At 53.2% G+C, this 12,581-nt stretch overlaps 3 protein-coding genes and 1 non-coding gene across 4 annotated transcripts; 2 read left to right on the forward strand and 2 right to left on the reverse strand.

Moving 5' to 3' along the window:
- Window positions 1-981: 981 nt before the first annotated feature.
- Window positions 982-1,725, forward strand: CLUP02_09890 (uncharacterized protein; the record flags this gene model as incomplete). The annotated part of the gene is made up of 1 exon (XM_049288867.1): window positions 982-1,725. The coding sequence occupies one exon, from the start codon at window positions 982-984 to the stop codon at window positions 1,723-1,725; it is 744 nt and encodes a 247-aa protein (XP_049146011.1).
- A 133-nt stretch (window positions 1,726-1,858) lies between these two features.
- CLUP02_tRNA194 lies at window positions 1,859-1,947 on the reverse strand. The gene has a single exon. It is a non-coding gene; the product is annotated as a tRNA-Asp (tRNA).
- Window positions 1,948-4,144: 2,197 nt separating this feature from the next.
- CLUP02_09891 (uncharacterized protein) lies at window positions 4,145-11,524 on the reverse strand (the record flags this gene model as incomplete). Its single annotated transcript, XM_049288868.1, has 30 exons — window positions 4,145-4,255; window positions 4,304-4,574; window positions 4,646-4,776; window positions 4,903-5,421; window positions 5,483-5,549; window positions 5,607-5,660; window positions 5,726-6,022; window positions 6,142-6,309; window positions 6,338-6,500; window positions 6,584-6,686; window positions 6,777-6,813; window positions 6,867-6,931; window positions 6,989-7,086; window positions 7,138-7,281; window positions 7,531-7,670; window positions 7,741-8,178; window positions 8,304-8,387; window positions 8,458-8,516; window positions 8,582-8,882; window positions 8,975-9,031; window positions 9,089-9,300; window positions 9,414-9,735; window positions 9,777-9,941; window positions 10,064-10,143; window positions 10,204-10,271; window positions 10,319-10,489; window positions 10,559-10,686; window positions 11,141-11,194; window positions 11,245-11,416; window positions 11,488-11,524. 30 exons carry the CDS (start codon window positions 11,522-11,524, stop codon window positions 4,145-4,147), a joined length of 4,716 nt encoding a protein of 1,571 aa, XP_049146012.1.
- A 76-nt stretch (window positions 11,525-11,600) lies between these two features.
- CLUP02_09892 (uncharacterized protein) lies at window positions 11,601-12,563 on the forward strand (the record flags this gene model as incomplete). The annotated part of the gene is made up of 5 exons (XM_049288869.1): window positions 11,601-11,629; window positions 11,719-11,800; window positions 11,860-12,172; window positions 12,280-12,355; window positions 12,410-12,563. 5 exons carry the CDS (start codon window positions 11,601-11,603, stop codon window positions 12,561-12,563), a joined length of 654 nt encoding a protein of 217 aa, XP_049146013.1.
- Between the last annotated feature and the right edge of the window lie 18 nt (window positions 12,564-12,581).

Here is a 12,581-nt window from a genome sequence, read left to right on the forward strand (position 1 = left end):
GGAGGCGTGAGTGGCTGTTGGCATGACGGATATGCTAGCTCATGGTCCATGGAGGGTGTAGGAGCCACAACGTTTGAGCCGGCGTGCCAAATTTTCACAGTTGCCAGTCTGTGAAGTGGGATCGAGTGCTGGAGCGGCATAGACCCATGGCCATGAAGAATGAGGCGACGTTGATGTAGGAGTGGCGTGCATCTTGAGGAATCCAGGGTTCTTGAATAGATTCATATGACATCCTTCTGGGCCTCTTGTAAAGACGCCTGGAGTGAATATACCTACGCTGAACAACGTTTTCTACGATCATGAGACGAGATCTAGTACTGGCCGAGTCATTTACGAAAGGAAATTACATGATATGTCACGGGCTGGTATCCCCGAATCTTGGTCGCTTCATAGTCTTGACGTGAATGGAGTTCGGTAGAATGGCCAATAGAGAGGCTTGAGAAACGGTTTGCGTTCGACTCAGTTGGCGGGTAGACTATACTAATGCGGCTACAGACGTAGGGTTTAGCTCAGATTGTTATGAGGCTGACATCTTTAGAGTTAAGTGATTTGCGAAGCTTAGTTGAAAGCAAGTCGCAAGCAAAGGCAGAAGCCCTGTTCGACTAGGTTGTGAAGGTCATGTAATACGCGAACTTGCACTTAAATCTAATGACAAGGAGTACTCAGCTTGAGGCGATTCTTCGGCGGAGTGACGGACTCAGTCTATCCGGACAAAAAGTGTCGTTATAATTGCGCGTCAACACCTTAAGTTTCCAAGTTCCCCTGGCACCGGTGGGATGCTTTCTGGAGTACGCTGCTGTTGATGGATTAGAGTTTGATTACCGGTCTCAACGGCATAGGCCATGCTACCGACGGGATGGAAAGGAGGCAGAGCTCAAGAGGACACGACCTCGCTCGCCGCGGGCTGTCGCATCTTCTGCTCATCCAAACCTCTTCCGCCAAGACGAACACCCACCCGCATACGTGCACCAAACGCCAACAATGGTCGCCATCACCCTCCCGCTCCTCGCGGCCCTCGCAGCAACCCCGTCGCAGCTAGGCATCGTCTGCGCGCGCTTCAAAGAATCACTCGATCCATGGGCGCCCGTCGCCGCTTCCACCTACCTCTACTCCAAAGGCGGTGTTCCACAGATGAACGACACCATTCAACACTCTTCGTTCCGCTCCTACGTAGCCCTTCCCAACATCGGACGAGAAGGCCACACGCACCTGCATCACATCGTAAACAACTACGATACCCTCGACGAGATCATGATCTTCACGCAGGCGGATCCCTTTGACCTCATCGCGCCCGCTGTAAACACGACAGAGCAGATGGTGCAAAAGGCGATGACCGTCCCGGCCGACGACGTGACGCCCTTTAACGACGCGCTGTTCCACGATGTCGCGGACTGGGGCAAAGTCGACTGGAATAGCTCGGCACAGAAGCTGTGGATCACGGCTAACCAGATCAAGAGCCTGCAGCTTGCGCCGTACACGCCGGCGCAGTTTTGGACGATGGTGGTAGGCGGGGAGCATCCGCCGGCGATCCGGGCGATGCACGGCGGGACATTTGCCGTTCGGCGGGAGACGATACGGAAGCTGCCCAAGGAGGCGTACCAGAAGGCGCTGAACGAGTTTGAGACGGCGAATTCGACGAATCCGGAGGTTGGCTTCTTCATGGAGCGCATGTGGGCGCCCATGTTCGCTGAGAAGTACCGGTTGCCTAGCGTGCAGAATCCATGATGGTGTTCATTCCGGTCGGGGGTCCACGTGGGGTCACCCCTCGAGTTTACGGAAGCAAAACATGAAGAAAACAAAAGACTGCGAGCAATAGAGCAATAAGATTTTGCTATTATGTCAAAAGTGCAAAAGAGTACTCCTCGACGAGGAATTGAACCCCGGTCCCCTGCGAATCGTTGAATCTTCAATGACAAGCAGATATCCTCACCACTAGACTATCGGGGATTGGTGGATGTTGACATCCAGTGATAGTTGGTTGGGAGAAGCAGTGGAGCTGGGAACTAAGTAGGCTTAGACTTGAGTCCTGGCTCCACGGTGGGGCCGCGTCCTTGTGGAAGGTCCCATTCAGATTTGTGTAATGGCAACTGCATGTTGGCATGATGTTCAAGCGAATTAGCATCATCTCAAGCGATTTCTCAGGCTGGTTTACTCAGATTTCTTTGTTGTGGAATCTCACGATCGGCCGACAATGGGGCGGGCAGTGGATGAGGGTTTTAATACCTGTTCCGGTATATTACGGACGGGATTCTATGATGGGCATGCTCGGATACTCTGATGTACAGCCTCAAATGAGAACTCGCTACTCCGTATTATAGTTTAACTTGGACGAAGTACTCGAGTGAAGTAACAGATCAAACAGATGAAATGTCGATTGAGCAGGGAAATCGGTGAAAGAAAGCCTGAGTCATCTCATAGATTGTCAAGAAGATTCCAGGTATGAAACCCCGATTGCATACCTGATGGGCGCTGATTTCTCTCGCAAGGTGTTGAAGGATACCAATATTGATTACAGGAGTAACGTGGCGTAAATAGAAAGCTGCGTCTGGGAACAGATGTAAGGCAACCTACCGCCTAGAGGGACGTAGATAGTACCAAGACAGCGATGTAGGTACCCTCGAACTCGAACGTCTAAGCTAACGAGCGTTCGCTGCAAAGACTGCCATATACAGGACTTCTCTTTCCATCTCTAAGGACCAGATTATGTGCTTTAAGACAATAAGACCGGTGCGGCCAGCCCCATCACCCTGCAACCTGGTCTTCGCGGGGAAGGCCACAAGCAATGACATCCAAGCAGTGGGCCACCATCTGTCAAATACGGAGCTTGAAATTCAAGGTACCTACCTGTCAGCAACCTCTAAGAAAAGCGAGAGCAACCATGCATCTATATCGCATCCTTTGCTGGAATCTTCTTCATCCGGAGCAAAATTTCCGGAAGTTCGTCCCGCACCCCGACGACCCCGTCTTACCGGGGCGGGGCAGACGTACGGGACAGATGCGGCATCACCAGCTTCGTTACCTCGGACCCTCACAATCATGGGTAAAAAAGTGAGATGAAAAGCAAAGCATGGCGCTATGGCTGTAAATGACACTCATAAGCTGCATCTTGGCGCTTCCAATAGCTTCTCTTCTGAGGACGGAAAACCCATTCCCTTCTCGTCTCTGTGGCCCGACGCTTACTACGCGTGCTACGTAAGGTTGCGTTTGGTTTACCCTGCATAAGGGTTCTGCCGCTGTGCCCTTAGTCTCAGGGTCTCAGCCTAGCGTTTACCGAGAGGCCGAGCTCTAGGTGGTAGCCTCAACGGTGGTGACGCCCTCATATCCTCTAACATTTCCGATGGGAGAGAGACCAACAACGCTCTTGCATCAGCGCAAACGTCGGTGGGCATTCGTCGAATAATCACCTGGCGGCACATTAGAGTCCCTCTCGTCGCTTCATTGTCCGACAGCGCATATCCTCACACCGACGAACAGCTAAAGGCACAGGGTCCAGACTCAAAAAGGCCACCTTGGCGATGCGCATTCGTCCATCCTCTGCCAATGTCCACCCCCTCCCCGTATCGTCATCTTGCTTCCAAACACACAGCCAAATTCCAGATTCGCAGGGGTTCAACCAAGGTCACGGATCGAAGGCAAAGGGCCCTCGTCTTCCTTCCTTCCAGTTCCTGGCGGTCAATCATGCACAGCCTGTCATCATTGTACATTGGCGCCGCATGTCATCCCGTCGACGGCGCGTCTAGACCCCGAAGATCCTGCTACGACGCACCCCCTCCCCTGCTCGGTGAGTGGTGCGTACCCTCTCGGCCGGGAAGAATTAGTGTTCCTCCCGTTTGGGACTTCAAGTCCGATTTGCCGGCGGGAGAGGACATGTGTACAATGGCAAGGGTTGAGGGGACGACGTTCGTTGCAACTATCGTGAGATGAAGCGCCGTCCGTCTCCGCCAAGGAGGGGTACGATAGAGAGGGGGCAGAAGGGAGCCGAAGTATCGGTATTGCTAGATCGAGAAAGGAAGACACGGCGCGCCTAGCGCTTCGGCCGTGGTGCGAACCAGAATGCATAAACTTCTCGACACGCCCCAAGGAAAGGAGAACGATATGCCGTGCCAATATCGGTGAGAAAGGGGCCTCGAATCACACCTTGGTATCATTGCTTCTCGGACACGGGCACGAGGCCCGCTTGCGTCTTTCGATGCGCCGGCTCTCCATCGGCGCCCGTCATCGGGGTCTTGGGTAGACGGGCTGGTCGCGAGCCGGGCTAGTGAAAGCCCGTGGGTAAGGGGATCGGGAGACCGGGCTTTCGGACGATGTAAAGAAGATTGGATGACGGGGTGAAATCGTGAGCTAGAAGCTCGCTGGCATAGCCAGAATCGGAATCGGAAACACCCATCGCTATCGTATTCATGAACACTGGTTCATGAATACGGGTCGGCGAGTGTGCCGTTGGAAAGACTTCACCATATCGAGGGAAGTGCCTTGGCTTGCCCTCCGATAGCACAATAAACAAGAAAAGCGGCCACAATCGTATGGTCGTACTGCCAACAAGTGGTACCACTAGGACACCGACTGGATGCTGTCTGGTTCCGCTCACAGGTCAACATCTAGCAGCTTGAGGAATCAATTGGGCAGAAAAGCCATAGAGCCGCACTGCCAAAACCCTGCTTGGGAAGAAAATGCGGAGAATCTCTGGGGCATTACCTTTATTCGAAAAGGAAAACCCCAATGGCCAGGAATTTGCTCGCAGGCGTTCCCTGTCATCGTATCGAGTTCGACAATGGTCTAGAACCGCGAGGTGGTATTCAGAAATCCATCTTCCCCATCAGAATGGCCACTGCAGGCAATTGATCAGCACGAGTGTCAAGTGATAGGTATCGTCGCCCCGGTAGAAGGGTATCCTCCCCGAACACCCCTCTCCCTGCCAGATGGATCCTGCGCTGAGCGGGCTGAGAAAGCATATTGGTTGAACTGGGACAGTGAACCCCAGAGAAGCAGGGCGATTGATACAGGATCGGCGATGTCAAAAAAACCGAGACACCTTTGACTTGGTTTTTGACTGGAACCGGAACCAAGGAACTTGGCGCTGGGGGCCAGGACTGGAGTTAAGCTGGACAACACCCGGCAAAATGGCACCTCGGCTTGCTCAGTCGGTGGTTTTCGCCGTGCCGGCTCCGAATAGCAGACTATCTGTGAGCGAAAGATATGCTTAGTGACGACGGAGAAGAAGGAAAGAGTGGCTCTCCGTCCAGTAGCACTGCAGGAGTCACGGCCGAGAGGAATGGAGCTTGATCCCTCGAGATGGATCGAAGATGCACCGTATGGTATAGGTGCAAAAACGTCATGCGAAAAGATGGGTGACGGTCGATCGGGGGGAAAACCTGGAACGGTGAGCCGTTTGACGGTCGGTATTGGGTGAAGATAGCATGACTATGCCGAGGCCATGAGCCAATGAAGAAGACTAGATGGACGATGCCTAGCATTCAGGGACGGATGTGCAACGTTCATCGCGATCGCAGACTAGCCGGATCGACGACAAGGGCACGGCTAGGTGCTGTCTTTAGGTATCGGGATCTCAGCTTCCTCCAGAGGGATAGTCAAATCGAGTTGTGAACGTGAATACGGAGTACGATAGATTCAAATAGGTAAAGTAGACAGAGGCGCTCGAACTAGGACAAAGTGCACTAGAAGGCAAGGGTGGCTGGCTGGCAGGGAAGGGATTGGGGATAGCCACAAGCCAGGGAACTGGAAAGTTTCCGGTGGGTGAAAAGCAATGAGAGATTCTGAAATATTTGATCGAGAAAAGCCGATACCATCGAAAAGGTGCGGAAAATTGGCAAAATTGGCATTGAATGTCATCGAGATCGAAGAACGACAGAGCGTAAGCGCGGGTAGGGTATCCGCCAGTAGCGTACGCGCGAAATAGGACGTAAAGACACCATTAGCGTTTCGATCGAGTTTCGTTTCGATGACCGATGCGGAATCATGTGGTTGAAAAACCGCGGAGGGGCGGAGGACTTGCTCCCCCTCTCTAGCATCAGGGCCGGCGCACCGCGGGGAACAGGACGGAAAGAAAGAATGAAGAAAGTTTCAGACGCCATTGAAGAAGCTAAAACGTACCTTTAGGCCGTCAGTCACGGTCTTGCTTACGCTCTGGATGCGGTCTTGTCGATGGGCAACGGGTGGGAGCCGATCAAACTAACAACTGCCCGATGCCATGTCGCGGGGAAGGTTGTGCTGTTGGCAAGGGATTTTGCGCATGCCACACCCGCATTCCCGTCAAGTGGCCGCAAGACGCTTGTATCGAGACTAGAGACCCTGACCAAACGTTTGTACAACTCTGTACAAGCCTGGGTGACGGGATTTGACGTGTCTCTCTTTGGTAGGCGACTTGGCTTTGCGATATCGTCGGACAATGACTCTTAAAGGGCAGGTGATTTCTATCAAGCTCAGGAAGGTCAATACCAGTGAATGTTGGGCATGGAGCGAGACGGACTCTGGCCTTGTCCCTGTGGTACTCAGCAACCTCTTTTTGCAACGCAAGCGAGGCGGATAGAGTAGAGTCCTGAGCTGAGACTATTGCATTTGCGACCGTCTATGCGAATCATTGGTTGCTGGTGCGCTTTGGATCGATCGTTGCCTGTCGATGCGCTGGTCGTGCTCGATGTGCCGATGCGATGCTTCTGTGCGTGCCGCTACTATTGATATTCGCGACAGGATGCTGTAATTCAATGTTAGTAGTCATCTGCGGATCATCCGTTCCCGCAGATGTAATGGACGATCACTTGCAGTATGAGGAAGGCTTGCCTCGAGGCGCAAGAGCTGTGACCACAAGGCAGAACAATTGGAAGACCAATCTCCACACTGAGGCTTACCTTGCCGATGGGAACAATAGTGGAGGAGGGGCAGGCAAAGAATCGGGGATGACAGACGGGTAAGGCTTGAACACACAATGTCGATCAGCTTTGTGCCATTGGGTGAATTTCCCTTATGGGACCTGATGGAATTGTTCCCTATGGAGGATACGCGTCCGAGGTGGCGATGGGCGTGGCGAGTAGATTCGTTGGTGTTTTGAGAACCGAGCAACCGAGTTTGCTTGTGTCCGCTCTTATTTCCCTTTGCCCTACATCGCCGATGAATTCTCACACATCGACGATGCATTTGAGCTGCATAGCGGCCTCGTGACAAGCGAGAGGGTGTACGAAACACCAACCCGGCAGTTTTGAGGGTTTACGATGCCAGACTCGTCCAAAAGACCGAGCAAGTGCCAAAACACAACCCACAAGCCCACTGAAAAAGAGGCAAAGGTCAGGACAGGGTCTCTTCAGCTACGCTTTGGCAGAAAGGGGTCAGTTTGAATATTGCATGCTCATTTGCTTGAGCCGTGGGAGAAGGGGGTCCTCGCTGGCGAAGCACGAATGCACGATGGGATTTTTTTCGTCTGATCACGATGGCATGGGGAAAAGTCGATACCTGCCGTAGCACCCGATGGGCAATATGAGTCTTTCAACCCACACGCATCTCTCGCTACGAACGCACCACGATGGCTACGCAGTAGCGTGAGGGTGCTACGGCAAGGGACCTTGGCACCCCGTGGACGCTTGGACGAGAGAAAGATATGCCATGCAGCCCAGAAGCCGAACCACCAGTCGTTCGCATTCTCCACGGGAAGTCGATTACTTGATTATTCGAGAGATTCCTAAGCAAGGGTCTTACTTGATAATTGAGGACTCCGAGGTTTAGCGCAACTGCTTCCCGAACACCGTCTCGATCTTCTTTGATGATTGGGCGCCGGATTGATAGAGTTGAACTTCAAATTGAGCTAGGCATGAGACGACACCAAAAAAGGTCCCAAGCCTTTCCCCAAAGAGGTGGGGCGTGTGTGAGCTTGAGGGATTGATAACTTTGAGACGGATGTAGTGAAGAGAAAAAGCTGACTTGGAGCCACGCGGGGTTATGCACTTAATAGCCGGCGGACCCGAAGATACGCCTAGAGTTTGGATGCAAACGAGAGAGGGAAGCCGAAGCTCGAGTCTCTTTCGGTGCCGCGCAGCCCAGCGAAACCCTCTCCGCGTGAGCGGAGATACGGATAGGGTGTGAAGACGGCATTTCGCACTCGCTGGGGACCCGGACGCGAGATGGGGGCCCCGCGGATTGGGAGAGTAATCAGGAGATAACCTCAGCAATCTTCCGATGCATCCATGTGGATTAAACCACGGCAGAGATGGCGAACAGAATGCGGAATGGGGTTTTGAGTTGTCAGTCATTCCTAATGCAGTGGCCGGTCTCCTGGGGGCGTGATGTTTTCTTACACCCATCTACGGATAGATGGGTAGTCATCAACAGCAAACCCGCTGACAGACAGGCACGCAGGGAAACCGTCTTGTGGCTTTTGCCTGCCGGTGTGTGAATGACTGAACTATTTCGAAGGGTCTCGGTTGTTGGCATTTAGCGGGAACCGTTGACGAATCAGCCATTTCCGTGATTGCCTTTTTGCCCTTTGCGCGCGCCGCCGATTCTGCAGCCTGTTCCCCGTTCCAGTGCATACGCTCTTATCATATCATTCTTCACGTTCGAGACGCGGTCTGACAACAGTGACAGGCACCACAAGGACAAGACTCAGGGCAGGCAGCCAAGCGAACCCAGCCTCGGACGTGAGTAACGTACGCGCAACTCCAAGAGGCGCTCTCTTTTTCGCCCTGGGCGAGCGGTGCGGGCACGCGGGCTGCTGCAGCCACAGCCACGGGCGCTCCATTGGTGAGGATATGCGGGCTTTTGCGTGGTGCCCGTCTCTGGAGTGGTGCGGGATTGTGTGAGAGTTGAGGCAGTTACATGGCATGGCATGGGGTTTGGCACACGCGAGGCTTGCGTGGTCTTGCATGGCATTTTGGCTGTTTTGCAACGATTTAGCATTCAGTGAGACGATGGGTTTCGAACTACGATACGCCAACCTCCTCTTCATCCTTCTCCATCCATCCATCACCCCTTCTCGTCTCCGTACAGAAGAGGGGGTTCGCTTAGGTTGAGCAGCGGGACAACGCTCGGAGGGATGGGGTATTATCTCGGCAGCGTCGCACCGTATTCCCTTCCGACGGACGATGCCCATGCAAGACGGCCGATGAGGATGAACTCTCGATGTTTACTGTAGGCATTGTGGACACATTCCCTAGCAACGGTGTCGCGCGCATAGTGCATAATTGTGCAAAGGAAAGCGCCAAGTACCCTGCTCTGAAGATGCTGGACGCCGAGCTGGAGGGAAATGGCTTCTGGCAAGCACTGCATGTCTTGGGGCTTGGGAAGTCTTAGCTCCTATCAAAAAGTGAAGAAGCGAAGACGCGAGATACCCTTTACTCGCATACGAGTGCCTACTTAAGTGCCCTCCACGTTCAACGCCCTACACCTTTAACTAGCGTCTGCCCTACAGAAGTTAAACCAAGTCTTGTGGTCTTGACAGAAGCAGTGACAGTAGCCAAAAGGAAAAGGGCCCGCCCTGGTAGAGCTGGGAGTTGGGACGGCGTGCGTGCTGGCGGATGGAAAATGGGCTCAGAGCAATTACGGTGATACCGAACCGTCTTGGGTTCTCCACTGCAAAAAGGTCCTCCAAGACCAGACCAGACCGTGAGACCCAAGCTGAAGAAAACGGGGACCCTTGGGCTAAGGATCGAAAAAAAGGCTGGGAGATCGACAGGGTATGTGTCTTGGCGCGCAGCCCAAGGGATCGAGAGTTTGCGCGTGTCATTGAGTCTAGCCCCTTTCAGGCACAATTTTGTCTCTCAGTAACTAACGCCCATGTGGTTATGTCGGTGCTGCCGTCTCGTCGGTTGTGGACCGTGGGGATTTGGAGCTGGGAGGGGGGACCTCTCCGTCTCTTGTTGCTGTTATCTGCATAGACGGGAGATGAGAGCGGGGAGAGGCTCTCTTGAACGGGGTAAACGGCATTCATCCATACGCTACGGATCACACACGCCCCCTCGGCTTAACGCAAAACGGATAGAGGTGTGAAGATAAGGGGAAAGAGGAGGCAAAGGAGGGAGCCAAGACAGTGGATGGCATTGACCAATCATCGACTGACGGTACCATATTGCTGGCAAAGGTCTTGGAGGAGGCAGCTGCCGTCTCAAGATTGCGTGGCGTGTATCTGGATGCGGCTGTCTAGTCGTGTACACAGAGATGGTAAGTCTTGGAGAGCCAAGATTAATAATTTTTGGTCACAGAAAGGTAAAAGTGGTCTGAGAAACGGAGAGAAAGATTACCAAGGAAGGATGAATTGCTAAGAGCTTCTGTGACTCTACAGAGGGGTAAATAGACTTTGGCATCTAACGGGAACTGCGAAGCTTTGACAGGAGAAGGGGGATGGATTGGAAATTGAAAATGCCATGGCGGAAAGTCTGAACAGAGGTAGGAGCCACGCACACATACACTTTTGCGCGCAAAGGGCAGATTGCAAAAGCCCGTGATCGTGTGACAATGTCAAAAAGGACAGGACAGGGCTCATCGTCTCACCAAGTCAAGTGACACTGCGGATGGAGAGAGCCAGAAACTGAGAGTCTATCACCCTCCGTCTCACTGCCTCCGTGAGCCCGCTCTGCCTGGCCAACAGAAGTCTCCAGAGAAGGTCTAGACTCTTGACACCGCGACATCCTTTTGCGGGCTTTCTTGGCCAGCAAAATAGAGTTGCCCAGTGTCTCCCCCTTACTTTGAGTTCGTGTGTGCGCGAGCGGGCTTATTGGTCAAACATCTCCCCGAACGCTGCGGAAATCATCTCGGCGGAATCCCATCAATGCCCGCACCGTAGGCTCGTAAGGCACCCCGTCGCAAAAAAAGAGAGAACCACCGCCGCGTTGCTTTTTTGCTCATGATGGGGGTTGATTGCATCCAACAACAGCCCTTTGTCGTGCACCCGCAACGGCGGTTAAGTTTTTTCCACATTGATCGAGAAAAAGTGTTCCTCTTTGACTCGTATTCTCCAAATAAACAAATTTTCAACCTTCCAGCAAAGTATTGCAGTTTCAATAGCACGAGCTTTACCTGTGATACTCAAAGGTTAGGAATAGTAACAGAAACAAACAAAATGGGCAGAAAATAGCTCTCCCCCCAAGCAAAAGCAAATTTGAGTGGAACAACCAACTCAACCCATCGCGTTTCACACAACACAGAAGCATGCGCATACTCTTCAATATCTCTGAAAAATTCTCCATACTGACTATATTTGGGTTGTCGCGTTCTCCCGTGATATGCATTGTTCACCCATACCTCCATCGGGGCCCAATTCTCACGTAAAGAGGCTGTATACGCCAAACAAATTCCTCCCGACCCCGGATCCCGCCGACCAAAAACGGGACGCAGACACGCCAATTAGGAGTGGCCGTTGGCTCCGTTGTGGTGCCGTCCCCGTTGGTGCCGTTGATGCCGTTGAGCGTTGGGGCTGGTCGCCGAGTGGTCTTGCGCCCCCCCCCCCCCCTCCGGGACGCCGGGATATGGATTCGAACGGGCAACTTGGACCCCGAACTTCAGGCTGACACCTTTTTGACATACACAGCCCTCGGGAAGAGGGGGGCACGGGGGGGCGCACGAGGTAAGCAAGTATAGTACTTTGTAGGCTGGCAAGGATGGAGGAGTCGAGCATGAATCCGAAGCCGTAAAGTAGAGGATGGGAAGTGCACATGCGAGGGAAACAGAGAGGCAGCAACAGCATCTCTAACTAACCTTTGGACCGCAGCAAAACAGAGCACCGCACCCTGGGTCCGTAGAGAAAACCCCATGCTCCGGGGAAGGGATAGACCCAGGCAATATTGATCACCAGCTAAGAGTCAGAAGGGGCCGCAAGGGCCGCCTTGAGGACCCCTTTGGAGCAAAAAAAGAGAATAGGTACTAAATGGCGCTCTCTCGGTGGGCTTCTGTTTGCGACAACATGCAATTCCTTACGCGGAAATCGCATGGTTCGGGCCCTCCGTCCGTCCCAAGGCCCCTCTATGTAAGTTTGAGAACGTTCCCGCCAAGTGGATGCCCTTTTTTGCCCTCTTCGCTTTCGACGGGCTCGCTCGCTCTCAGCAGAGCAAGCATGCCATGTCTATCTTATCACCCAGGGCCAAGCCCAAGCCAAAGAGAACGAGGCGCAAAGGCAACGCATCAGACTGTGCGCCATGGCGCGTCGTTGAGAGAGATGGAGGAGCCCTGGGAGGTGCCTTAGTCCCCACTTAGTTGGAAAACGGCAGTGATGGCGTAAATTACATACGCAAGGGAGAGGGAGATTTACAACGGCTTCCCGTGAGGATCATGCAACATTAGCATCTAGCACGACGGCTGCCACGAGCGAATTGTCAATCCAAAACCGTGGAGAGGGACTTGCGGGCTGCCTCTGCGAGTCTGAGCCAAACGAAAATGCGGATTATTTTCCAAAATCAAAGGGTTGTTGAAGGCTCCAGAAGGAACGAGACGGTAGTGTTCCAACGCCGCTCCAGTGCTCCACGGTTCGGGGCTCCGTTTTGTCGATCTGGGGTGGCCCCCGTCGTTGGGACTTGGCTCTTTTGATCGTTAGGTCCCCTGATATTCAGCTGGGACAGCACAGCTGAAGATGTGTCGAAAACGGC

Source organism: Colletotrichum lupini, chromosome 5 (assembly GCF_023278565.1).
Source record: "Colletotrichum lupini chromosome 5, complete sequence".
Lineage (NCBI taxonomy): Eukaryota > Fungi > Ascomycota > Sordariomycetes > Glomerellales > Glomerellaceae > Colletotrichum > Colletotrichum lupini.